Source organism: Phyllosticta capitalensis, assembly GCF_038381095.1.
Source record: "Phyllosticta capitalensis strain CBS 128856 chromosome Unknown BKA78scaffold_1, whole genome shotgun sequence".
NCBI classification, from domain to species: domain Eukaryota; kingdom Fungi; phylum Ascomycota; class Dothideomycetes; order Botryosphaeriales; family Phyllostictaceae; genus Phyllosticta; species Phyllosticta capitalensis.
The window spans coordinates 4094736-4118243 of record NW_027117439.1 but is presented as its reverse complement, the minus strand read 5'-3'; the positions used below and the strand labels follow the sequence as shown (position 1 = coordinate 4118243).

The following is a 23508-nucleotide window of genomic DNA, read 5'->3' as shown; positions in this document are numbered from 1 at the left end:
TTTCGGCACGCGCGACTTGCCGTCTGACAGGCACCCTGATCTGATGAGATGACGGAGAGGGAAAGCAAGGCAAGGCACGTTTGTAGGCAGGTAGGTGTGTGGGATACGAGTGGAACTGAGGACAGACGCGTTCGATTCATGGGTCCGGGGTGCTAAGTTTGGTTGTCGTGATGACGATGGAGGAGAAACGAGTCAAGTTGCACGACGGCGGCGTCGCGGTCACTGTTGCATTGGAGTAGCAGCTGGACAGACAGACGACCGGTCAAGGAATACAGACGAAGTGAGTTGTTTTTGGGTCATGGCTGGAGAAGGTGAGCAAGAGAGAGCAAAGAGGAGGGTTTGAAGATATAAAAGGCGACGGACAAGACTCGTCGAAAACAACCTGCCGACATCAAGCAACCAGTCAACCAACACTTCAAAGCAACACCACCAGCACCATTCAACCCTCCCTCAAAATCCACGCCCCGACCCTCCTCACCCTCAGCGGCCTGCTGGCCCTCACCACCGCGGCGCCCTCTCTGTCCGCTCGCCAGGAAACCTGCTCCATCGCCTACCCATGCCTCATCTTCCAGCTCATCAGCACCTCGCCCGACACCAACACGGGCAACCACAGCATCGTCCCGACCGGCTTCAGCGGAACCACCGAATACGTGACCGAAGCGCACTTCGAGCCGCTCCCCGCCGACACGTTCCGCCACGGGGCGTGCCGTCTGCAGCTGTACTTCCCAGCCAGCGGCGCCGGGCGCCTCGGGACCAACCCGACGAACCACAAGCTCAACGTCTACAGCGTCGACGACGAGGTCACGCTCGCCGACACGTGGAACAGCCACCCGGCGACCAAGTCGCTGGTCGGCACCGTCGATGTGGTGCGCAAGGACCCGAGCACGGGCGAGGACACGGTGCTCGAGATCAACAGCCCGGCGTGCTCGGTCGAGGGGGACGGCAGTGATGGCTTGGATTATAGGGTTGAGATTGAGAAGAGCGGTGGCCAGACGGAGGGGTTCGTGCAGTGGTGGCAGGAGAGCGGCGCCGGGTTGCGGGTGCTTTACAACTGCTAGATGGAAGGGGATGGCGGAGGATGGGAGGATGGTCTCTCAATGATTGATGATTTGCCGTAGCACATGGTTGTGCTCATGACACTCTTTTACAGCTCATCTACAGAAAACATAAAAAGAAACATTCCTAACTAACGCCTGTTATTCCTACTCCCCTTCCCCCCTCACCCCTGCCTACGCCACAGAACCCCACCTCCCAGCAAAACTCCGCCCCATGGCGACCTTTCTGCGATTCCACTCGGCACTGACCTTACTCCCCATGCCCATGCCGAATCCCAAGCCCAACCCCTTTCCCCTCCTCTCCTCCTTCTCCTCCCCCTTCTCCTTCTCCCCAAAGACACCCCTCACAATCCTCCTACTCGCCCTGACAACCCACGGCCTCTTCTCCCTTCCCCTTCCACCTTCGTTTTGGCTTCGAGTTTGATTTGCGCCGGGCGGAGGGAATCTGTACGGCTGGCCGTCGAGGTAGAAGGGCGGGGCCGAGGCCGTGCTCCATTCGACGCAGGGGTTGTCGATGAAGATCCAGTCGGCGATGCTTGGGCTGCGGCTAGCGGGGCTTGGCAGCGCGTCGGCGCGGCCTTTGCCTTTGTCGATGGTGGTGGGGTTGACGGTGGGTTCAGGGGCGAGGGGAGGCGGGGAGGCGCGGCTTTTGCCTTTGTCCATATGGTTGGCTGTGTCTGCCGTGTCGACCACGGCCTCGACATTGGCGCGTCCCTCGTCCGCTGCATCTCCATCTCCACATGCCCTACCCTTGCCCTTCCCCTGATAAACGGGCTCGGCGACGTTTTCTCCAGTCTCAGGCACCTCACCACCACATCCCGCGTCCGTAAAGTCAGGAACAGGCAAGCCCTTAACGCGCGCACACTCCTGCGCAACCAGTTGCAACTGCGAAAGACCTTCTGGCTCGCGGTACCACGTTTCGGGGCGCAGCCCGGCGCGGATGCACCAGTGGGCGCGCTCGTAAGGGGGATCGAAGGGGGGTGGTGGGACGGTGGCGAGGTCGGTTGGTTTGGATGGGACAGTGGTAGGGGCGGGCGAAGAGGTGTCCCTGTTTTCCAGCTCCTCCTCTTCGTCGTCTTCATCTTCTCCGTCGGAGGAAGGGGGGTAAGGAGAAGGGGGCGCGTTCTCCTGGCCAGCGACGTTCTCCTGGCCAGCGTTGTTCTCCCTCAGCCTGCTCCTATTCACCTTGCGCACCATGCGGCGAATGCGCAACCTCTCGGCCCTCTCTTGCCAAAACGCGGCATCCCCCGCAACCACCTCCTGGAGGACTCTAACAAAATCCCAAAAATCGACCTCCACCACTCCGCGCGCCGGATCCAGCATATCCAAAAAGAGGATCGTGGCGCCATCGTCCCTGACACCGGGGGCGAGGCCCAGGCCGCCGTGGTCAGGGGGCGCCATGGCGGCATTCCACAGGACGTAGGCGAGGGTGCGGTCGCGGACAGAGAGGGAGCGGGCGGGGTCGAAGATGCCGGCGGTCTGGAGGGCGAGGGAGAAGGGGGGCCAGTCGGCCGGCGGGATGGTGACGCGCTTGAGCAGGTCGACGTAGCCGTGGGCGCCGCCGATGTCTGGGCAGGCGTCCGAGAGGCTGAAGGCGAGGACGCTGGCCGCGCCGCCCGTGCTGCTCGAGTGCGCTTCGTTGGCTAGGAGCACGCGCTCGCACGTGTTGCAGACGCCCGGGATGCGCGTCGGTGTTTGTTGCCAGGGCGCGTGGAGCCCGGCTGTCGTGGGCGCCGAGGGGCTGATGAAGTGCTGGGGCGTCGCCAGGGGGCATGTGTATGGGGAAGGGATGAGGCGTGCGCTGTCGATGGGGACGCCGACGCGGCGGTTGTTTTTGGCGTCCCAGCGCTGGTGGATAGTGGGAGTAGACATGGTGACTGAGGAGACTAAGAAAATTTGGCAGACTTGAGTTGGTCGAGAAGCGCTCAATTCGCTCAGTGTAGAGAAAAACGACAGAAAGGCGAGACGGTCAGTATATATCCCAAACGACTCAACATTTGACTGCCATGATCCAAAGATCCAGTCTATTGCAGTTTCGACCACCCCAACATTCCCATCGTCGTCAGCAGATCTCATCGATACCACGATAGAAAGACCCTTCCATCCAAACAGCAAAGCAGGGGTATTGAGAGAAATCAGCCGTAAGACGCACTCCAAAAGAATTCAAAGAACCAGTCTTGCGAATTTCGTACATATACTCAACATTAGAAAACTCACTGATCGGCAACCAGCACCCTCGCATCTTCGACCGCACACCTGGCGACCCTCTTCAAGACGCCCTTGTGATCCGCCTCTCTGAACCGCTCCCAGTGGTCCAGGCCTTCCTTGGCTTGGATGGACAGCGTCTCGTAGCCTTGCTTGATGACCTTGCTGACCTCGCGCGGGCTCAGGTTCTTGCTCTTGACCTTGCCCTTTTCGTCGCCCTGCAGCAGCTCGTAGTAGTGGCTCGACACGCTGATCAGAGTTTCGATGGAGCTGGACGACTGCTGCTTGGACAGGTCGTATGCGTCGCGGAACTTGGTCAGAATGTCACCCGTCTCGACGAGCTTGTAGAAAAGGTCGTCATATGCTGCTGCGTCGGGGAGGAACGTCTCTCCTGTTGACAGAGACAAGGCAATCAGATTGACCGTGTCGTCAATCAGGCGCGATGATTGGTGCAGTGTTTTAATGTCCTTGGCGTACGTCGTGAGGAAGCGGATGAACGATAGGAGCGAGCGCCAAAGTTCCGACCAGTGATACACTGACAAGTTAGTTGTGGAATTTGCACGAGTAGCATCACTTACCAAATCGAACCCGAGATCGCCCCAAGAATGAAATCAGACGCAATATTACTCCGACACAAAGACTGCAAGAGTTAGCAGCGTCAAAACACAGCCCAGACACTTACATATAAAACTCCGTGTCTAGACGTCGCCTCAAGTTGTGATTGATGCCATCAACCATGATATCCAGAATAGTAGCAGCCACGGGGCGCTCCGCCTTGACAAAGGGCAAAAACGGCTGTCTCTGCCTGCAGAGGCGCACAGGGGTCTTGCTCTCATCGCTGCAAACGCGCTTTGCGAGCTGGGGGTCTTCAATGATGATGTGGAGGATAAAAAGATTCACATGGGTATATAGCGCCGTCCTTGGAGACCGATGAGCATGCTGAAAAATGTACGATGTAAAAGAGAGAAATGCGCTAAAAGGGGAAACGTCCGTCTTGCTCGCGGCCGGCTGCGTGACGAGGTTGAAGCAAAAGAGCTTGTTGGCGTTGGCAAAGTCGTACGTCGAGAGGAGAATGGCCGCCTCTGATCCGGGTCTAAAAGGTCAGCTACGCTCTCAACCAGGGTGGTCAACTCACAATGCTGCCAACAATTTTTGGGCTTCCTCTTCGGGGACCGATGATTTCTTGTTGGCTCCCGTCAGGTATCCAATGGCGCCGCCGAGCGACCAGCCCTCGGGAAGGTCGTCTTGCACGGCAACATACTTGTCCCTAGCATCCCGGCAGGTGTTGCCCACGCAATGGACCGTCTTTTTGATTGCCATGTCATTGACAAAGTCATCGAGGCGGAGTCTGTACGGATTCTGAAATTCAAACTTGTTGTAATTGACCAACAGACCAAGGAGGACAAAGGGATCGAGGACTTCGGTTGAGGATTCGGAATCTTGGACAAACTGCGCCAGTCAGTGCCGCTCAACAAGTCAAACAGGTCACCCACCTTCATGAGCGACGGAAAGAGGTCGCGGTGCGTAAAGTACGAAATCAGGCCCGTCGAGTAGGCTCCCGAGGTGATTGACAGGGCGACGCGAATGGCCTTGCGGCGAATCTCCATGCTGCGACCGCTGCGGATGATGGTGTCCAGCGCGCCCACCAATTCCGGCAGCACGGCGTCGGCATTGTCCAAGCCGGCGAGCACGGAGAGGATGTCGGAACTAGAATTCGTGTACTTTTTGCTCAGGACTGCGCCTAAAAAGACTGTCAAAGTCTGGATCGTGAGTCGACGTCGGTTTGTAGAGAGCTTGCGAGCTTACATCGAGGGCGATTTCGTCCGAGGGGCTTTGGGCATTCTTTATGCGGGCAATGGCGCGAGAAAAGAGCTGTTGGGCGGGGACCTGAATTGTCAATAATTGAGTCCATAAACTCTTCGATAACCCACCTGAAAATGCAGCATGGCGTCGGCGCTCAGATCGCTCAAGACTCGTCGCAACCTGGGCGGATCCGGCTTGAGGAGAAAGAACTCCTGCCAAAAGCCCTCTGAGAAGTCAGGGTCGTCATCTTGCTCGGTAAAGAGAATTTCGTAGAGCTGGACAATCTTGGGGGTAAAGGTTTCCGGGCGAGACTGCTGGGTCAAGGGCGAGGGCTCCATGGCGAAGGGAGGCCGTGGGGGAGTAAAGACACGGTGGTGTTGTACATTTCGCGACAAGGCATCGATCGGCTAATAAGGGTCCACCGCGCCGACGTCGTCATCGCTGCGTGGGGTCCCCGGTCTCAACACCACAACACCAACACCATGAAAGAACCGCCTGCCTTTCTCCTGGCCCTCTCTGGTCCCTCGTCCAGCGGCAAAACCACCCTCGCGCGTCTGCTTCGTGACGTCCTCCCGTCTGCCTACATCCTGCACCTCGACGACTTTTACAAGCACGACTCGCAGATTCCCGTCAACGGCGCGGGCGTGCAAGACTGGGATTGCCTCGACGCCATTGACATTCCCGCCCTGCGCAGCGCCCTCGAGCACATCAAGACTCACGGCACGCCGCCGCCAGACTTTGTCAGCAAGGAGGACCAGAATGCCGTGGGCGAGTGCGGGATTGACGGTGCTGTGGTCGAGCGGTGCCGGGAGAGACTGCAGGAATTCTTCGAGGCGAACAAGGACAGGACACAGAGGGTCGCCATCGTCGACGGCTTCCTCCTCTTCTCGCCAGAAATGAAGGGCTTGGGCATCCGCGACCAATTCGACCTGAGGCTGTTTCTGCGCACGTCGTATGCCACGGCCAAGCAGCGGAGAGAGGCGCGGAGCGGCTACGTCACGCTCGAGGGGTTTTGGCAAGATCCCCCAGGCTACGTCGACGACATTGTGTGGCCCAACTACGTCAAGGACCACAAGTTTCTGTTTCGAGACGGCGACGTGGATGGTGAGTTGGACGAGGCTGTATGCCGCGAAACAGACGTGCACGGCATGCCCATAGATGCCGAGGGCGACATGGGAAAAGTATTAGAATGGGCCACGGAGACCATAATCCATAATTCTTTGCAATAGAGCTGCGGGTGCAGCGGGTATCAAACGTCTCCAAATCCAAATCAACTCGTCAAGCGCAAGAAGCCAAAAATGATGTTGAGCAAAAAGCCCGTCAGGACGGCAATCTGCCGCCGCCTGCTCCACACGCCCTCTTCTCGAAAGCCCCATCCCAGCGCCCCCAGCGGCCAAAAGAAGCCCACCACGTTGCCGTAGAGCATGTCGTCCAGCCCGCCATTGTCGGACCACGTCGCGCTGCCCCATCCGCCGCCTCCCCCGTCCGCGGCATCGCCAGTCCCCTCTCCTACCCCCACCGGTCGGTTTGCATTGTCGTTGTCGAGCCAGCGGTCTTCTAGCACGCGCATCTCCGCCGCCGAGGGCATCGTGTCCGGCGTATGTGTAAAGGAAAGGTTTGCGCGAAACTGGCTCCTCAGAGCAGCGACCTCGGCAGCCGTGAAGCCCGCGCTGAGCAGGCGATCGAATCCTTGCGGAGCTGTGGTGGTGGTTGCAGCATCTCCCGCCGAAGACGTAGCAGCGCCAGCACTTTCCCCCGTCAGACTTCCAACTCGAGGCCGCGGCGCGCCATTTGACAAGGCGGCCGTGAGAGCGGCTTCTGCGCTGTCTGCAGCATTCTTCTCGGCCGCTAGTTGCGACGGCGTGAGAGCGTCGCCGATGGAGCAGTGTATGTACAGTTTTCGGGGTTCCGAGTCATCGCGAGCGCGTTCTTTTCCCTTGGCTTTCGAGTCGTCCGGCGGTTTGGCGCGGGGCGGAGGCGGAGGCGGGAGGCTCAGAGACGAGCTGAGAGGGGCAGTGTCGGCGAGGACTTTGCCAGCGTGAATCAGACGGAGGCGACTGGCGGCATGGGTTGCGGGGAGATGTTGGCGGATGAGCTGCTTGAGCGAGAGGGTGGTCGTCGTCTTTGGGCTGTGGATCGGCAGCGGCAGGTCGGGTATCGAGGCCGTGAAGCGGACAATGAGGAGCAGGTCGGGTGGGAGGGCGTCGGCCATGGCAGAGATGTTGGAGTTGGATAAGGTGCGAGGTGTCGTGATGCATGGATGCCGAGCTATGACGGTGCCAGCGGGACCCTAGCTCCGCCCACCATCGGATTCTGGCGAGCTCACTCGCATATCCGTACGCATTGAAACTTTGTACGAGAGTCTTGTTGTAGTCGGATGCACGGCAACGTCTCGACTCCATCCATCACACGTCACTGATACCAAGTCGAGGGCGGGGTGGACCCTTCCGAAACTGGTCCGCAGCTACTATATAACCGTCTCCACACCGTCTCGTTTGACTACATCCGTAGACTCATCAAAATGACCCTCATTCACGTCGTCCAATTTGGCTTCAAGCCAGAAGTTTCGCAGGAGCAGATTGACAATGTGTGTATATCTGTACTGTACAAATATGTGCTGACTGTGTAGGTCTGCCGCCGAATCATGGCGCTGAAAGACGAATGCCTCCATCCGACCACAAAGAAACCCTACATCAAGTCGTTTGTCGGTGGTCGTGAAAACAGCCCCGAGGGCCGTCAGGTATTTCTTTGTCGCTTCTATCATGCCTCTCTAACCTGTCCAGGATGGCGTCACCCACATCTTCATCTCTGAAATGGACAGCGAGGAGGATCGAAAGTATTATCTCGAAAAAGATCCGGTCCATCTAGGGTTTGCCGAGTTTGCGTTGCCCTTTATTCAGACTGCTCGCGTGGTGGATTTCGAGCCCGGGAAATTCTAAAGCGATAGTGTGGTATCCAAAAATGCACGAGTGCTCCCCAACGCCTTTCCATGCAACTCCGTAAAGGACCCAATTCGTAATTAGTTGATGCTAAACGACTCTCCACATCCACATTGCTCCGCTGAAAATTCGTTAGCTCTACTTTCGTGACGTGTCAAAAAAACTTACTAATGTTGGGGTTCTTGAAGACAAATCTCCGGCTCAGCTTGTCTTCTACCCAGTCCATCTCGCTTCCGAGAATGTGAATCAGAGCCTTGGAGTCGATCAAAACCTTGACTCCATCTTGCTCCACCACGTCGTCAAACTTGCCGGGCTTGTCCACATACTCCAAGTGGTATGCGAGACCGGAGCAGCCCTTGTTCTTGGTCCCCACTTTGATCAACTTTGGCTCAGGGCCATCTAGCAGCTCGCGCAGGGCGGAGACGGCGCGAGGAGACAACGTCATGGCGGCCTTTCTCGGCTTAAACTTGAAGCGACTCGGCCTCTCCTTGGACGAGGGAGCGGGCTTTGGTGCAGGAGTTGACTGGGTCTTTTGCGTCTCGGCCTCGGGGCTGACCAGAGTGTTTCGGGTCTTTTTGGAAGAGTCGGGTGCTTGGAAGCGTTGGCCGGCCATTCGCGAGGGGCGCTCGGAGTTTTCAGACTGGTTGCCGACGAGCGTCTTGTCCCGAATGTCCTTGGAGCGCGGCGGTGCGGGTGGCGGCTGGAGGTGGTGAGGTTGGTATGCGGTCGCAGTCTGGAGGAAGCGAGTCTGTCTGACTGCCGACCACGAGTGGAAGCATTGTGGGCATCGGCGTGAAGCAGCCAGCGATGATGAAGTGGCGAAACGGAAGAGAGAGGGCGCAGCAGCGAAGACGCCGGTCGCAGCAGGCGTGACCGACATGTTGAGGCGGATAGTAGCAATGCGGGGGACAGATGGCGATGAGGTTGTTGTTGTTGTCAGGGTCGGTCGGTGAGTTGAAGAGGGTTCGTTTGACGGCGGAGGAGTAGTCATGAGCCGCGGCGTTGCGCACCATCGTCATTTTGCCGAGCAGCCAATCAGAGGCCGTACGTAGTCAGCTCACAAATACGGCAAACCCGTTCGTCCTGTCACCGCCTTTCCAACGTCACTGCATCACCATCTTCATCAACATTTTCTTTGCTTGTCCAGCTTTCCAACATCCTTTGCTATTTGGTTGTGACATTGTTGATACAAACTTTACGAGGCAGTCGAAGAGATTGCTCATCCAACAAGATGCAGTCTATAAAATCAAGCTGCCACCAAGTCTTTTCCTTGATGCTTTCATCTCGTCTTCATTTGAGTCTGGGTCTCTTATGTTTCTTCATCTGCAAAAATATATATTTTCCTTGCAATGTCCAGTCAAGTTGTTTAGAGTGATGTAGTAAAATTTCTGGAGCAGCGCAGCAAGCATGGAGCCAGAAATTCAAACAGCTGGGCCATGTCTTCACGCTCCTACCCAGACTCTCCCAAATGAGTACCTCAGTGCTCCCGTTTAGGTATAGCGCTATTTGGCGCACTATATCCTGGTTCTCTTAATTCTGAACACCACGTCCTTTCACCTTCAGGTCACCCGCGACCCGCTGCGTCCTCCTGCTGAAGCACCAGGTAAGTCCATGATCTCTTTGAGTGTGCAATTCCAAAAGCCTCACAGCCGCCTACGAGCACTCCTCGTGGCGCGCACCGCACCTTCAAGATTCCCTCAAGGTTGCGACGACAAGACTTCACTCCCGCTAAGGAGTGCTCCGTGTCACGAGGGACGCATCTTTGGGATCACTTCAAGGCCTCACTGTCAAGACCTTGCGGCGCGCACGAATGCTCCTTTCAGTGCGGCGCGCATAGTTGGGATGCCTTCAAGCGCGTCGTTCAGGTCTTGCGGCCTCGTACGAATGCTCCTTGTCATGCACAATGCATACTTGGGATCCATTCAAGGATGCACGCGCGAGACTACGAGCACTCCTTGTGCACATCTCAACATGCTACCTTCACCTCACCAAGACACTCGCGGCAGCATATGATACCTCCCCGTCAACGCACGCTAATGACATAGAGAAATTTCCAGGCCGCACCGCCCATACGCTCGATCACTCCCAAGGCGCGCGCGTCTCGACCTAGGATTTTCCCACCGGCATTGACACATCTGCAAGACCCAGCTGCTCGACATTCAGGCTGCACCGGCACCAGGATGGCTTTCACCATGAGATTTCTCGTGGTCATTGCGGTGCTCTTCCAGGCTTATTTCTCAAGCGCTGGAGCCTACCTGTCTGTACCGTGGAGCGAGCGGTCCTATGGTCCTGATGGACCATGGCAGGCAATCCGGGTCTACATTCAATATTCCGGCCATTACGTTGACCTTATGCCTAGCATTGCGGACTACGGTGGTTTTGGCGCTTCCTTTTTCCTTCAGAGTGACACTTTCTGCGGCACTTCCTGGGCTAAGGACAACTTTTGTGGCCAAGGCGGAACCTTCAATACCCACGTAGACTACGCTGAGGATGACCACCGGGAAATTCCTACCAGTGAGTGGGCCGATTTGCAGTACAAGGGTACGAACAGATCCAGTTCGGGCAAGTTGTGGTTTACGAATCTCGACATCCCCGGAACTCGCACAATCAACTCGACATGGGCCGGCGTTTGCGATTACGACTTTGCTGTCACACCTGGTGGGCTGAAGTATCGACCGCCGACGGGGAGTCTTGTTCTCGACACCTACGCCTCTGCTGAAATTTTGCCGTACTCGTCTGTTAATCCCGTGCATCTGTTCGGCTGCAAATTGCTGGAGTGCTTGGTCTCGTCTTCAGAGATATCGACCATTTCCTACGGTTTACATTACGGATCGGCAAGTCTGAACTTCACTGGATCTCTAGTCATGGGTGGCTATGACCAGGGAAGAATCATGGGCAAATCTGCACAAGTTGCCAACGACAAGGCCCAGCTTCTGGACGTCTCACTGGGCGTGGAGACTGGCGATTCACCGTTTTCAGAAGGCTTCGCGCTCAAGTCGGGATTCCTGTCGAGCCCTTTGTCCATGACGATAGACTCCTTGTCGCCGGGCCTCTACCTACCTGGAGGCGCCTGTTCTCGGCTCGCATCGCATCTTCCCGTCACTTTCGACTCCAGCTCAGGTTATTATTTGTGGAATGTTAAGGATCCGGCTTTTACAAGGCTTATGGGCTCCCCCGCATTCATGGCTTTCACATTCCCCCCGTCTGCCGCTGATTCAAGCAATGTCACCATCAAGGTTCCGTTCCGACTCTTCAACTTGACACTGGAGAACCCCATCATGGACGTCCCTACGCCCTACTTTCCATGTTTCGACAAGTCTGAGGGATACTTGGGACGCGTCTTCTTGCAGGCCGCCTTTGTGGGAAGAAACTATCACAGCAACAGCTCGTGGCTAGCCCAGGCTCCTGGTCCCGGCCGCAAAAACAGCGGTCTTGGAGTTGTGTTGAAAGAAATCTCGACCGACGACACCGAGATCCAGGGGTCCCCGCTAGGTGATATGACATGGATGAAGAGCTGGGAAAATTACCTGACCCCTCTATCGGACGATTCTCAAACCTCGCCAAATTCTACGGACTCCTCGGACTCCTCGGACACAATAGGACACAATTATCGTAGTGCCAAAGTAGCCGGCACTGTGGGTGGAGTGGTTGTCCTCATCATAATCGCCGCTGGAATCCTAGTCTGGTGGAAGTGGATCAGAAAGGCAAGGAATTCCGATGAATCCGACGTTCAGGTCGACGGATGCGAGCATGGCTGTCCTCAAAAAAAGCACATCTTGGGCTGCCCACGCTTCGCGCACCCCGGTGTGGTCGAGATGGGTGCGATTGCGACTCCAAGGAGAATCTGATCAACTCATCCGAGCTGCCTGGAACGAACGAGGTCTACGAGATGGCCGCTTTCAGTACGCCGCTGGAGCTTTCGTCTGAGCGACGCGTCACAGAGCTTTCGGGCGATTCTGCAGACTCTTCTCCTGTCGAAGAACCTAAGGAAGCAAAAAAGACGCTCTAGCACGATCTGGTTCACTAGGAGTCCTCTGATTTGGACTCACGCAACTTGCCAGTCGACATCGCGAGCAACACTTTCTTTTCTTGTAGCATACTTCTGACACGAACAGGCAGCCGAGAAAAGGCAAAGCCTGAGCATAAAGGACGCGGTTAAGGGAGAAGGCTCAGAATTCAGGTAGTATCAATGAATGCTCAATTCAACTCTACTTCTACACTGACCACACCTGCCATGCATGAAGCGAACTGATCAAATCTAGCTGGTGCCGGTGCAGCCAACAAAGTTGTTTCCGCTAGCGCCAGTGTGAGTAATGGTACCAGCCCACTGACAGTTGGTGTTGAAAACGACGCGGTCAGCGCCAGGGGAGCCTGCAACCGTTAGCACCGTCGCCAAACTTTGATACACAACCAAACACACCGCCGCTGTACGTGCCCGACGTCAAGAGCGGCCACTCCTGGTAGGTGCCGCTGACGGCAAAGTCGAAGCCCTCGTAGTTGTTGTAGGTGTGGGGGTAGTCGTTGCTGCCAACCGTCTCGCCCGACTCGTAGTACGAGCAGCCCGCGCTGACGGCGGCCGAGACCTGGCTGGCGCTGTACGAGGTCGAGCCGCAGGTGGTGGCCGACTGGCGGGAGACGAGCTTGGGAGAGTCCTCTTTGGGCATGGCCGTGGGCGAGGCGAGGGCCAGCGGGATGGACGCCACCAGGGCGGAGGTCAGGAGCGTCTTGATGAACATGATGATGTTGATTGTCAGGAAACGACTGGATGAGTGAATGGATGAAAGTGCTGGTCTGCTGTCTTTGCTAGAGACGACAAGTGAATATATACAAGCAGATAGACGCCGAGCAGATATCAAGACACTCGGTGACACAGTCTGCATCCAGCACCATGTTTGCTACCTCGTCTCCCCCAACTCAGACGTGCTATCAATGGTCGAGGCACACGGTCCAATGGCGCGCGCACGAGATAGGGCGGACAGCTACAAGCAGGGCAGCCAAGACATGCACGAGAGGTGTAGCGCCGGGGCACCAGCGGCCAAAACGCTCGGTTACACGGGCAGTGGACTGGGGAGAGTTGTCCAAGACGGCAGGTAGAGAAGCGGAGATACGAATGGGACAGAGGCTCTCCATTGTTTTGTTCGTATAGATTTGTGGAGTTTGATCTTCAGGGCTCCCGCACGCTGCAGTAGAGGGCCGTCAGACAGACAGGGGATTTAACCGTGAGACAGTCTCGAAATTGTACATAGCCACGAGGCAGCCAGTCAGACAGTCCATAAAGGACCTTTCGGAGAGACCGATGAGGTTGAACTAAGTCTATAAGCAAGGTGTGTGGCAGCGGGGATCGACGCGGAGCACAGCGGCCAAGCCATTCCTCAAGCGGAAGGCGCGTTTGCTCCGCTCCGTTGTACCTCACGCTCCCTTACCACGAGCCTATCTGCCACGACTGATTGGGCCCACGATCATCTGTCATGGCTTCATCTTGTTTCGGCCGTCGCGCTGCCCTGGACGCGTCGGATCTCGCCTGCCTGGCCGAGGTTGAATATGCGCAAGATGCTCCATGACGTCGACGCATCCGGATGACTGTGTTTGCTGTGGTCTTTGTGTCGACGCGCCGGCTGCCTGGGTGTTTGTTTGCCAGAAGAGCCTTTGTGCCTCTTGTCGATATACACCTCCATCGCCGTCAATTCTCTCGTCAACCTTATCCCGTTCAATTCATCAACATGGACGACATCTACAACCGCTTTACGAGCAGTGGGTCGCTCAGCGAGACCACTGCCATGGAACTCGCTCTGCCCGTCCAAATAGCTGCAAAAGACAACGACTCCGAGGCCGTCGAAGCAGCGCTGCACAAGCTCTGGAAGCAGGTTCTCACGGCCGCAGAGCAGACGCCGCCGGAGCAGCAAGCCTACCTCGTCGAGTTAGTCGCGGAGCTCAAGAATCTCGACGGCGGCAGCTTTGACGTCTGGAACGAGCCCCAGAGCTGGCAACAGCTTCCTCTGCTGGGCCCCGCCATGCGCGACAGGTGGAGCGCGAGTGAGTTGCATTCTCCGCCGTCAAACGCTGTTGGAACTAACCACGCGTAGTCGACAAGATCAAACCCGCGTGGCCCAACATCAACGCCTTCGCCGCCCGCCTGACAGCCGCCGACGTCTACGACCTGTCCCTGCACTGCATCTGGACGCTGCGCGAAACGCTCGAAGAGCCGAACGACGAGGCACTAGTGTTCTCAACCGGGCCCGGCCCCGTGAAAGCCGTCATCGCGTGGATCGAATATGCCTTGGAAAAGTTGACGAGCTGGAGCCAGGAGGGCAAGGCTTTTGACGGCAAGCTGGCCAAGCCGGGCCGCAGCCTCGCGCACAACGAGTGGCGCGGCTTCTGCGAGGATCGCCGGTACGAGTGGGCGAGGCGCCTGGATTTGCTTGCCGCCAAGAGGAAGGACTTGACGCCGCTGCTGTCAACGACGCTGGAGAAGGTGCGGAGGCAGTAGGTAGGGGGCGTGTGGTGTAAGATGTATTCTCAGCGGCATGCTGGCTAAGTGGTGGATTGGGGTACGTCCCATCCCAAAAATTGCTTGAGGTTCGATTTAATGACTTTGCAAAAGATGCCCGTCCGCTGTGCTCACGGTGTTGATTGGGTATATCAAAAAAGGAATGGCAAATGCCCCACAAATCAAAGATATAATCACATCACCTCCGACATCCTGAATTGACCCCGATGTGTGCTTTGACGTTGAAAGTAGAGAGGGCTTTGTTTGAGAAGAGCAGGTATTTCGAGTTGTATCCGACTGCTCAATTGCATCTCGAGGTCTGGTGTCGACAATAGCTGGAAAGGGAGTCTTGATTCTGATTCCTTACGCACTTGATTCTCTTTCCACCGAAATCCAGTCCAGCGTCACACTAACTACGTCTCTAGGAATTCAACTTCCGGCCAACAGACTTTCATCAAGCCTCAAGGCGATCAACCTGCCAAATCCAGCCACTCCGGGACTATCCGCTAATATGACCTCGTCTTTGGCGGGACCGTCTGCCATGTGTTAGAAGACTTCTCCAAAAGGAACAACACTTGCCTCGCAATCATCGGGATCCAAAGTGTCAAAAGCCACGGGTCGGGAACCCAATTTCACAGGCTCGCCCAAGCTCTTCTGCCAACCCAAGCTGTGCGCCAACCACGTCTGGTCGTCCCGAAGGGGAAAATCCTCCCGCGCATGGCTGCCGCGACTCTCTTCCCGCGCCAGGGCGGCCGCAACCGTGACGGCGGCGTTGGCCAGCAGGTTGCGCGTCTCGAGCGCCTCCACCAGGTCGCTGTTCCAGATGAGGCTCCTGTCGCAGAGCAGCAGGCGCTCTCGGAAGCGCTTTTCCACGGCGCGCACGCCCGCCAGCCCGGCCGTCAACGCTTTTCCGGCGCGGAAGACGGACGCGTCGCGCTGCATCGTTGTTTGCAACTCGTGGCGGAGCGTCGCTGCTAGCGCGTCGCCGTCGGAAGACAGGATCCTGAGGACGTCGCTGATCGAGTCATTGCCTGCGTCGGCCGGGTGCGATATTGCTCCTCGCCTGTCTTGCGAGATGATGTCGAGGGCGCATGCTCGCCCGAAGACGACAATGTCGAGCAGTGAGTTGGCTCCCAGCCTGTTGGCGCCGTGGACGCTCACGCACGCTGCCTCGCCCGCCGCGTACAGCCCTGGCACCGTCTTCTCCTCGCCATCCGGACCAACATCGAGAACCTGGCCTTTAAAATTCGTCGGGATGCCGCCCATACAGTAATGGACAGTCGGCAGAACCGGAATGGGCTGGCGCGTTATATCAATGCCAGCAAAGATGGCAGCCGTCTCGGCGATGCCGGGCAGACGCTCCAGAATCGTCTCGCGCGGGAGATGCGACAGCTGCAGATGGACATGGTCTTTGTGCGGACCGCAGCCACGGCCTTCGCGTATCTCGATGTTCATGGACCGCGCGACCACGTCGCGAGATGCCAGGTCCTTGGCTGAGGGAGCATAGCGCTCCATGAAGCGCTCGCCCTCGCTGTTGAGCAGGTAGCCGCCCTCGCCGCGCGCCCCCTCGGTGATGAGCACCCCCGCCCCGTAGATGCCGCTGGGATGGAACTGCACGAATTCCATGTCTTGCAGCGGGAAGCCGGCGCGCGCTACCATGGCGTTGCCGTCGCCAGTGCTGGTGTGTGCGGACGTGGCGGAAAAGTAGGCGCGGCCGTACCCTGCACTCCTGTCAGTCGACCCCCTGAAGACCAACCACCCCCTGGATTCTCAACACGCACCTCCCGTCGCCACGACCGTGTTGTGCGCAAACACGCGATGCAGCGTGCCGTCCTCCAGATTCATGGCCGTAACACCGACAACCCTCCCCTCAACCACCATCAAATCGAGCGCAAACCACTCGATCAAGAACTTCACCCCTTGCGCCAAACACTGTCCATACAGCGTATGCACCAACGCATGCCCGGTCCTATCACCCACACACGCGGTCCTGTACGCCTGTCCGCCTTTCCCAAACTCGCAACTCTGCCCGCCAATGGCGCGCTGGTAGATGAGGCCGCACTGCGTACGAGAAAACGGCATCCCCCAGCGCTCCAGCTCGACGACGCTGTCGACGGCCGCCCGCGTCATGTAGTGGATGGCGTCCTGGTCGCCCAGCCAGTCGGACCCTTTGACCGTATCGTAGAAGTGCCAGCGCCAGTCGTCCGGATGCATGTTGCCCAGCGCCGCGTTGATGCCGCCTTGTGCCGCGACGGTGTGGGAGCGTGTGGGGAAGAGCTTGGTTAGCACGGCGGTGCGAAGGGGTGTGCTGGAGGAGGAGGAGGGGGAGCTCAGCCCCAGTGCAGCGCGCAGGCCGGCGCCGCCGGCTCCTAGGACGAGGGCGCTGGACTAGTATCAGTATACATGTAGCTGAGGTGGTCAGTGGGAGAAGGGGGTAGGTAGGGCACATGTCCTCGTCAGGAGGCGGAAACTTCGTGGATGCTCCCTCCGTCTCGCATTCCCACCCCACCGCAGAACCCACGACGCAAGAAAACTACCTTACTCACTCATAATAGTGGTCGAAGACGGATACGTCACGACCCGCAAACCGCGCCGTTGACTGACTTCTTGTCATTCGTTTTTGGCATGGCACTCCCACCACTGCCGTCGTCTTGTTCTTGTAATTATGGTGGCAGAGATTGGAGCGCAGGACATTGCGGAGAGGGAGTGGTGCACGCATTGCGGCAATGGGATTCGGAGGGATTGGACAGGAGAGGGAAAGGAGAGAGACGGCTGGATAGATGCGCTGATGATGGTGGCTCTGATCTCATGCAAGAATCTTCATAACGAATTGACTTAAAATGCAAGAGGGCGACTACACAGTAGACTAAGATAGAAAGAGACGAAAGTGAACGTCAAACCGTGCTCTCCATGGTAAATAAGAAACATCCCAGACCGACGCCTCCCCGCATTACAGCGCGGGGCAGGCAGGCCGGCAGACGACGCAAGATTAGTTATGTGCCGACAGTTGCTGGCTGGTACGCAGCAGTATGTGTGCATGACGGCGTCGAAAACGCGAGCGGTGGTGCAGCAGGGCCCTGGGGTCCATCTGCACATCCCTGGGGGCAGGCGGGCCGGCGGGCGGAAATAGTCGATGGCGGGGATTATGCCCGGCGCAAGGTAATGGGCTTGCCGGACCTGTGATTGGCTTGTTGGTGGGTGTGGACACATGCAGTGATGGTCGGTTGGGTTGGAGTTGTGATGCTGGCAAGAGAATATTGTGTTGGTTTCCATAGCTTAAATATACAAGACTACAATTGTTCGTGCGTCATTACAAGCAATCATGGCAGTCATAAATCATACAGTAGTCACTCCTCGCGCTCCCCTACAAACCCAACGGGTTATCCTTCCCCTGCTCCTTGCCGCCAAACCTCTCCTTGTCGCTCTGGTCGCCCCAGTCCTGCGCGCGCTTGTTGCCGCCCATGATCTCGGCGCGCTCGTCCTCGGTCCCCAGCGACGGACTGAGGACGGGCTTGGTGATGCCGCCGACGGTGCTGGTGACGGGCTTGGTGACGCCGCCCACGACGGCCCCGACGGGGGAGAGCACCTTGCCCAGGCCGTTGCCGACGGGCGTCAGCGTCTTGTTGATGATGCCTGTGTGTGTTAGATGGGGTCAAGGGGTGGTGAGGAGGTGACGAACCGCTGGCCTGGTTGTCCTCGTCATAGTTGGGGTTGTTTGGGTTTTGGGTTTGCTTGATGGTGTAGTCCTTGTCCGCAATGTTCAAGTGGTCGGTAGTGTTTTGCTTGTTGCCCGACATTTTCGAAATGGTCCTCGTCAAAATAAACTCGAGATGTGCAGCAGCAGAAAATTTTGGGTGGTCGACTGATTGGTTGCTTGTCAAGAATAGACCAAAAAGACTGCCAGGCCGCGGCAGAGGTTTAAAGCACGGCGTCCGGGCCTGGCAGACAGGGTTCGCGACTGGTTCGTCCAAGTTGGTTGCGCAATGAGGCGGTCATGCAGCCCCATGATGTCATGCCGGTTCAGGGTTGCTTTTTCGGCGATCCACCATTTGGCGGGGTGCGTCAGTCCTGCGCCTTGACCTCACACTTGGACTTTTGTCCAACCAAATCGAGTTCATGACGCCAGGTCGCGCCACACTGGTTGCATCTTGGACGTTGACTGCTGCAACTCGTTTTTCTCATCTTGGGATGGAATACACAGTTGTAGCTGAGCATTTTGAATTTTGAAGGAGTTGGAAGAAAATGTAAAAAGAGAACGAAAGGCTTTCGAAACAAAGACTTACTAGTGCTACAGCACATCTTGTCGTCGACAAGACTTGATAGTCCGTCTCACTCAGTGGAACAGCATTTGCAAGTTCCATCTTGCCGTCAAATCGAGCGCGGCGCATTTATAGGACCTCGGCAGAGTTACCTAGGCAAACCGACATGTTGCACAATTTCGGAGACAGCGGGAGCCGTCGTATTCGAGATCCAAGCGTCTTGGATGTATTTCAAAGAATGATGGGAGACTTTTGACACACCCCGTGGGAAAAGTCTCCGTCCACATGTCGGTTGCAAAAGTCTCCGTCCAGACTGTCCTCGTGGACTGCAGAATTCGAAGATTTGGAAAAAATTGGAGCTCTCATCGACCTGTTTGAGAAAACAACGTACGATTCCGCAGCAACAATGGTGTTGAGTATCAAGGGCGGCTGGTAGCGGACGGAGTCTGCCTCGCTTTCGCTTCCATCTCTTGGCCCAAGCTCAAGCTCCAGCCTCCACGACAACCATCCATCCAGCGCGCGTCTCCACCACTGTAGAAACGCGCCCTACGGAGGAGGGGATAGCGGCGGGAGGCTGCGGAAACTGAGCAGATATTACGTGTGCAAAGATGGTGATGACAGAAGGGCGGGAAAAGGCGAATCTTAGCTCCCGCAATGGGGTCTGCGGGCCAGCAGGGACACCCCACTCTCATGCATCTCAGGCTCAACGCGGTTGCGCTTCAAATACGCGCCGTCTGCTCTCCCTCGGCACTGCCTGTAGACCTTTGTCAACCCCATTGACGCTTCCACAGAATGGCGGAGCCGACGCTCAAGGAGTATACGTTTTGCGCCATTGCACCCGCATACTTCATCGGGCTGGCCACGATCCGTTGGTGACAACTCCAGCCGTGTTTGCTCGATTGCTGACTTTTCCAGAATGGATCTTGACGCTTCTCAACGTCGTCTTTGTCCAGCGTGACTTTGGACTGCTGTTTGACGTACCCCAGCTCAAGTCGTTTGCATTTGGGCGCTTCTGGAACAAATATGGTATGCGCCCCGCATAGTCAAAAGGCTCCAGCTGATCTCCAGGCGCCTTCATGTCCGCCGATATGCCCCCAAAGACGACACGGCTCCTCTCGACCGTCCGCGGCACCATTCTCGACGTCGGACCCGGCACTGGCGACCAGCTGTGCCACTTTGACGCGGCCAAAATCACCAAGGCGTACGGCGTCGAGCCCACGGTCAAGCTGCACGACAAGCTGCGCTCCAACGCCAAAAAGGCCGGGCTGGGCGAAAAGTACACGGTGCTGGGAGCCGGCGCGGAGCCCGAGAGCTTGATTCCCGCCCTAGCCAAGGCAGGAGTGCTGGCTGACGGCGCGGGCGAGGGCGTCTTTGACGAGATTGTCGTGGTGCGCTGTCTCTGCCACATGCCCAAGCCGAAAGAGTCGCTCGACACCATGTATCGTCTCTTGAAGCCCGGCGGCAGGCTGGTGACGCACGAGCACGTCTGCAACCCTTGGGGCAAGGAGATTGGCGGCAGCTTTCTGTCGTTGTTGCTGCAGTACCTCTACGTGTATCCTTGGGAGTTCTTCATCAACTGTCGGTTGAACCAGGACACGCGCAAGATGCTCTTCAACACTGGAGGCAGAGACGGTTCTGGATGGTCAGAGATTCATCTGGAGCATCTGAATCCGTGGAGCACTCTCCCCGAATTGGTTGGATATCTTGTCAAAAAGGCGTAAATAGACAATGCGGGGGTCAGATGGCGTGGAGGCCTAGCAAAGGAAACAATGGCCACGCGACAGGTCTGAAACTGTTTTTGCTTTTGGAACCGTTTCTCAATGACAGGGTGAGATTGATTCCAGTGATTCACTGTAATTCCACATTGAACAGTTCCAGGGTCTCGTGCTCGTTGTCCATGGTGTCGAGACGTCTCCCGCTTTGGATGACGACGCTCGGGTCAATAGCGTGCGAGATAGACTTTGGGACAATGTTTCCACTCCTGTAGGAACTGGTGCTTGAGGGATTATCCGGTCGCCAGCATGCAGTAATGCACAGTAGTATTGGTGGCCCGAGAGCAACCGAGTTCGGCTACCGAGCCCTGAGTACCATGATGATCTGAGGAGGTGAAGATGTAGGAGTGGAATAGTAGAGAGAAGAAAAAAGGAGACTTGGAAATTGTGACACTGACTTTTGGCTTGATAACAACGAGAAAAATAATAGGACTGTAGGGAAGGCATCCAGGAGTAGCTCAACACACTATACGTGCACGTGAAAGGAGGCGGGGTTGGCAGGGTGCAGAAAAGTGTGGTGGACGGACAGGCGGGAGATTCTGCGTGGTTGCGTTGCGGACCGGCTGCCGCTGGCCCTCGGCGCGGCTGTCGGTGCTCTGACCTCAGTACCTGCCGGTCCTCCAAAAAGAGCAACTCATGACTCCTCCGCCATCGCTCCCACACTCTCCACAATCCATTGACAACCTCCTCGAGCCTCGTTAGTCCTCTCCTCGCCGCCGCGACCCTCTCCTCTTGCATCTGCTCGAGTCCAGCGCCTCGCTCGCTGCCCCACGCTACCTCGGTTGACCGGTGCCGGAGCTACCTCTTGCGTCTACTCTGTTGCTCCTCTCATCCGCTCCGCACCGTCCAGGCACGAGACCTCCCAGGACCGCCGCATTGAGGGACGACTAGAGGGCCGTGTGGCCTTCTGCAACCGCCAGCATGTCGTGGAAGAAGAGCGACAAGCTGATGGACACCATCAAGCACTATGCCAGCTTCCCGGCCACCGGCGTTAGTCTGAGGCAAATGGTCCAGTTTGGCCAAAGACCCTCGACGGGTATGAGAAGCCCATCTTTCCGTCGTCAATATATCTGACCGCCCAGGAACCCTGTTTCGCGCCTCGCAGTTTCTGTCTGAAGAACTTCCCATTCGCCTTGCACACCGCGTGCAGGAGCTCAACGAGTTGCCCGACGGCTTAAGCGAGATGCCCTCGATCAAGAGGGTCCAAGACTGGTACGCCCAGTCTTTCGAGGTGCGTCCACAGATTGTATCGTCGTTCTCGTCTGACGTGGTGTGACAGGAGCTTGTAACCATGTCGCGGCCGTCGATATCGCAAGAAGTACGCCAGCGCCTCATTGCGCCAGCGAAGCGGAGTAAGGAATCTCGGATCCTAAGCCAGACGACGCAAAACCCCAGCGTCAAGGCGGGACAGTACCGGTCAGCGCCGCCGGAATTAGAGGAGAATGGCAACGGGAACCACGGCAAGATTGCCTCGCAAAAGAGATATTTTGTAGCGTCCGACGGGGCAGAAGACTGGCCGCCGGAGCTCAACCAGTACAACATCAAGTTTGCCCAGGTTCTGGAGAGAATCAAGCGGCGGCACGACAGTGTGGTGACGACAGTTGGTGAGTTTGGACTACGAAACGGCAGGGCAGCTACCAACACGCAGCACAGCTCAGGGCATCCTTGAATACAAGCGCAAGCGGCAACGGATGCAAATCGACCACAACATCCAGGCGTTTCTGGACCGCTTTTACATGTCGCGTATCGGGATAAGAATGCTCATCGGACAGCACATTGCCTTGACCGACCAACGACAGCGAAGCGATCCAAACTATGTAGGCATCATATGTACCAAGACCAACGTGCGAGACCTGGCCATGGAGGCGATAGAAAACGCGCGCTTCGTCTGCGAGGACCACTACGGACTGTTCGAAGCGCCCAAGATCCAGCTCATCTGCGACCCCAACATCCACTTCATGTACGTGCCGGGGCATCTGTCACACATGCTGTTCGAGACGCTCAAGAACTCGCTGCGCGCCGTGGTGGAGCGGCACGGGCAGGACAAGGACGAGTTCCCCGTGACCAAGGTGATTGTGGCCGAGGGCAAGGAGGACATTACCATCAAGATCTCGGACGAGGGCGGCGGCATCCCGCGCAGCGCCATTCCGCTTGTCTGGACCTACATGTACACGACGGTTGACCAAACGCCCAATCTGGATCCTGATTTCAACAAAAGCGACTTCAAGGCGCCTATGGCCGGCTTTGGGTACGGCTTGCCCATCAGTCGGCTCTACGCGCGGTACTTTGGTGGCGACCTGAAGCTGATTAGCATGGAGGGGTGAGTGTTGCGATCTTTGTCAAAGGGTGAGCACTAACCAGCGTAGCTACGGCACCGACGTGTACCTCCACCTCAACCGGCTCTCGTCGTCGAGCGAGCCTCTGCAATAGCAACTACCAGTCATGAGGAGCGATTGGATGCGAGCAGCCAGTAGCGCGCAACAGCAAGGGGGTCAATACAACTCGACCAAATCCATGCTCCAAGGATTGACGCGGCACAAATCAGTCAGCGCGCAGAGCACGGCGCTGGCCATGGCCTCGCGCGTCAAGCGGCTCAAGCCTGTCGTCGAGCACCACGAGTCGCTGGACGAGCGCCCGCTGTGGGAGGTCAGCGAGCGCCGCCAGGTGGGCGACGCCGAGACCATGGTCAACCCCGGCCCCGACATTCAGGGGGCCTGGTGGCGCAAGGTAGGTGTGGAGGAGGGTGTGTAGGTGTTCTTTTGGAATGTGGACGAACGTTCTCTTATTTGTTTGCTTGGCTTCGATTGTACGATGATTGCGACTCTAGGATTTTTGTTTCTCTTCTCTCACCTCTCTTCGTTTCGTCTCTTTTCTCTCTTGGTGGAACCAAAACAAAATTGGCCCCGGCTGCCTGAAGGGAGGGTTTTGTCGTTTACGTCTCCTTTCCCTTCGCCTCGGATCTTTTCTCGTCATACGTTTTCGTTTCGT

General features: G+C 57.1%; 14 protein-coding genes across 14 annotated transcripts; 7 read left to right on the top strand and 7 right to left on the bottom strand.

Moving 5' to 3' along the window:
* The first annotated feature begins 374 nt into the window (after positions 1-374).
* BKA78DRAFT_304413 (uncharacterized protein) lies at positions 375-1324 on the top strand. Its single transcript, XM_066887620.1, has one exon. The coding sequence runs from the start codon at positions 557-559 to the stop codon at positions 947-949; it is 393 nt and encodes a 130-aa protein (XP_066750174.1). The 5' UTR covers positions 375-556; the 3' UTR covers positions 950-1324.
* Positions 1230-2927, bottom strand: BKA78DRAFT_349388 (uncharacterized protein; the record flags this gene model as incomplete). Its single annotated transcript, XM_066890796.1, has 1 exon — positions 1230-2927. One exon carries the CDS (start codon positions 2925-2927, stop codon positions 1230-1232), a length of 1698 nt encoding a protein of 565 aa, XP_066750173.1.
* A 341-nt stretch (positions 2928-3268) lies between these two features.
* On the bottom strand, positions 3269-5401 carry BKA78DRAFT_244514 (uncharacterized protein; the record flags this gene model as incomplete). The annotated part of the gene is made up of 7 exons (XM_066884037.1): positions 3269-3795; positions 3839-3900; positions 3943-4353; positions 4396-4709; positions 4754-5020; positions 5067-5147; positions 5192-5401. The coding sequence occupies 7 exons, from the start codon at positions 5399-5401 to the stop codon at positions 3269-3271; spliced, it is 1872 nt and encodes a 623-aa protein (XP_066750172.1).
* A 144-nt stretch (positions 5402-5545) lies between these two features.
* On the top strand, positions 5546-6292 carry BKA78DRAFT_329636 (P-loop containing nucleoside triphosphate hydrolase protein; the record flags this gene model as incomplete). Its single annotated transcript, XM_066889683.1, has 1 exon — positions 5546-6292. The coding sequence occupies one exon, from the start codon at positions 5546-5548 to the stop codon at positions 6290-6292; it is 747 nt and encodes a 248-aa protein (XP_066750171.1).
* Positions 6293-6333: 41 nt separating this feature from the next.
* Positions 6334-7275, bottom strand: BKA78DRAFT_349385 (DUF2407 C-terminal domain-containing protein; the record flags this gene model as incomplete). Its single annotated transcript, XM_066890795.1, has 1 exon — positions 6334-7275. The coding sequence occupies one exon, from the start codon at positions 7273-7275 to the stop codon at positions 6334-6336; it is 942 nt and encodes a 313-aa protein (XP_066750170.1).
* A 309-nt stretch (positions 7276-7584) lies between these two features.
* BKA78DRAFT_292030 (stress responsive A/B barrel domain-containing protein) lies at positions 7585-8002 on the top strand (the record flags this gene model as incomplete). The annotated part of the gene is made up of 3 exons (XM_066885988.1): positions 7585-7650; positions 7693-7803; positions 7847-8002. The coding sequence occupies 3 exons, from the start codon at positions 7585-7587 to the stop codon at positions 8000-8002; spliced, it is 333 nt and encodes a 110-aa protein (XP_066750169.1).
* An 86-nt stretch (positions 8003-8088) lies between these two features.
* On the bottom strand, positions 8089-8465 carry BKA78DRAFT_227747 (uncharacterized protein; the record flags this gene model as incomplete). Its single annotated transcript, XM_066883718.1, has 2 exons — positions 8089-8123; positions 8171-8465. Coding segments are annotated over 2 exons (330 nt in total), but the record flags the coding sequence as incomplete, so codon positions are not given.
* Positions 8466-10105: 1640 nt separating this feature from the next.
* On the top strand, positions 10106-12150 carry BKA78DRAFT_340558 (uncharacterized protein). Its single transcript, XM_066890325.1, has one exon. It carries the CDS (start codon positions 10183-10185, stop codon positions 11848-11850), a length of 1668 nt encoding a protein of 555 aa, XP_066750167.1. The 5' UTR covers positions 10106-10182; the 3' UTR covers positions 11851-12150.
* Positions 12151-12161: 11 nt separating this feature from the next.
* Positions 12162-12943, bottom strand: BKA78DRAFT_304401 (Ribonuclease/ribotoxin). Its single transcript, XM_066887619.1, has 2 exons — positions 12423-12943; positions 12162-12373 (listed from the first exon to the last, which is right to left on the bottom strand). The coding sequence occupies exons 1-2, from the start codon at positions 12880-12882 to the stop codon at positions 12261-12263; spliced, it is 573 nt and encodes a 190-aa protein (XP_066750166.1). The 5' UTR covers positions 12883-12943; the 3' UTR covers positions 12162-12260.
* A 482-nt stretch (positions 12944-13425) lies between these two features.
* On the top strand, positions 13426-14686 carry BKA78DRAFT_304398 (uncharacterized protein). The gene is made up of 2 exons (XM_066887618.1): positions 13426-14035; positions 14086-14686. Exons 1-2 carry the CDS (start codon positions 13579-13581, stop codon positions 14487-14489), a joined length of 861 nt encoding a protein of 286 aa, XP_066750165.1. The 5' UTR covers positions 13426-13578; the 3' UTR covers positions 14490-14686.
* BKA78DRAFT_334970 (FAD binding domain-containing protein) lies at positions 14687-17705 on the bottom strand. The gene is made up of 4 exons (XM_066890208.1): positions 17036-17705; positions 16271-16872; positions 15069-16210; positions 14687-15025 (listed from the first exon to the last, which is right to left on the bottom strand). The coding sequence occupies exons 1-4, from the start codon at positions 17206-17208 to the stop codon at positions 14996-14998; spliced, it is 1947 nt and encodes a 648-aa protein (XP_066750164.1). The 5' UTR covers positions 17209-17705; the 3' UTR covers positions 14687-14995.
* Positions 17706-17934: 229 nt separating this feature from the next.
* Positions 17935-18123, bottom strand: BKA78DRAFT_242674 (uncharacterized protein; the record flags this gene model as incomplete). Its single annotated transcript, XM_066883939.1, has 1 exon — positions 17935-18123. A coding segment is annotated over one exon (189 nt), but the record flags the coding sequence as incomplete, so codon positions are not given.
* A 1041-nt stretch (positions 18124-19164) lies between these two features.
* BKA78DRAFT_25513 (S-adenosyl-L-methionine-dependent methyltransferase) lies at positions 19165-20517 on the top strand. The gene is made up of 3 exons (XM_066884968.1): positions 19165-19616; positions 19664-19774; positions 19817-20517. The coding sequence occupies exons 1-3, from the start codon at positions 19541-19543 to the stop codon at positions 20467-20469; spliced, it is 840 nt and encodes a 279-aa protein (XP_066750162.1). The 5' UTR covers positions 19165-19540; the 3' UTR covers positions 20470-20517.
* An 833-nt stretch (positions 20518-21350) lies between these two features.
* Positions 21351-23201, top strand: BKA78DRAFT_25017 (mitochondrial branched-chain alpha-ketoacid dehydrogenase kinase-domain-containing protein). The gene is made up of 5 exons (XM_066884543.1): positions 21351-21556; positions 21603-21751; positions 21800-22124; positions 22174-22840; positions 22887-23201. Exons 1-5 carry the CDS (start codon positions 21442-21444, stop codon positions 22948-22950), a joined length of 1320 nt encoding a protein of 439 aa, XP_066750161.1. The 5' UTR covers positions 21351-21441; the 3' UTR covers positions 22951-23201.
* The last annotated feature ends 307 nt before the right edge of the window (positions 23202-23508 follow it).

Coding starts and splice junctions, on each gene's coding strand:
- BKA78DRAFT_304413 (XM_066887620.1), top strand. CDS start 557: ATGCCTCATCTTCCAGCTCATCAGCACCTCGCCCGACACCAACACGGG.
- BKA78DRAFT_340558 (XM_066890325.1), top strand. CDS start 10,183: ATGGCTTTCACCATGAGATTTCTCGTGGTCATTGCGGTGCTCTTCCAG.
- BKA78DRAFT_304401 (XM_066887619.1), bottom strand. CDS start 12,882: ATGCAGACTGTGTCACCGAGTGTCTTGATATCTGCTCGGCGTCTATCT. Junction 12,374..12,422: donor GTCGGGCACGTACAGCGGCG/GTGTGTTTGGTT, acceptor TAACGGTTGCAG/GCTCCCCTGGCGCTGACCGC.
- BKA78DRAFT_304398 (XM_066887618.1), top strand. CDS start 13,579: ATGACTGTGTTTGCTGTGGTCTTTGTGTCGACGCGCCGGCTGCCTGGG. Junction 14,036..14,085: donor GCGCGACAGGTGGAGCGCGA/GTGAGTTGCATT, acceptor AACCACGCGTAG/TCGACAAGATCAAACCCGCG.
- BKA78DRAFT_334970 (XM_066890208.1), bottom strand. CDS start 17,208: ATGCGTGCACCACTCCCTCTCCGCAATGTCCTGCGCTCCAATCTCTGC. Junction 16,873..17,035: donor GTCTTCGACCACTATTATGA/GTGAGTAAGGTA, acceptor ATACTAGTCCAG/CGCCCTCGTCCTAGGAGCCG. Junction 16,211..16,270: donor CACGGTCGTGGCGACGGGAG/GTGCGTGTTGAG, acceptor ACAGGAGTGCAG/GGTACGGCCGCGCCTACTTT.
- BKA78DRAFT_25513 (XM_066884968.1), top strand. CDS start 19,541: ATGGCGGAGCCGACGCTCAAGGAGTATACGTTTTGCGCCATTGCACCC. Junction 19,617..19,663: donor CATCGGGCTGGCCACGATCC/GTTGGTGACAAC, acceptor TGACTTTTCCAG/AATGGATCTTGACGCTTCTC. Junction 19,775..19,816: donor GCGCTTCTGGAACAAATATG/GTATGCGCCCCG, acceptor GCTGATCTCCAG/GCGCCTTCATGTCCGCCGAT.
- BKA78DRAFT_25017 (XM_066884543.1), top strand. CDS start 21,442: ATGTCGTGGAAGAAGAGCGACAAGCTGATGGACACCATCAAGCACTAT. Junction 21,557..21,602: donor TGGCCAAAGACCCTCGACGG/GTATGAGAAGCC, acceptor CTGACCGCCCAG/GAACCCTGTTTCGCGCCTCG. Junction 21,752..21,799: donor GGTACGCCCAGTCTTTCGAG/GTGCGTCCACAG, acceptor GTGGTGTGACAG/GAGCTTGTAACCATGTCGCG.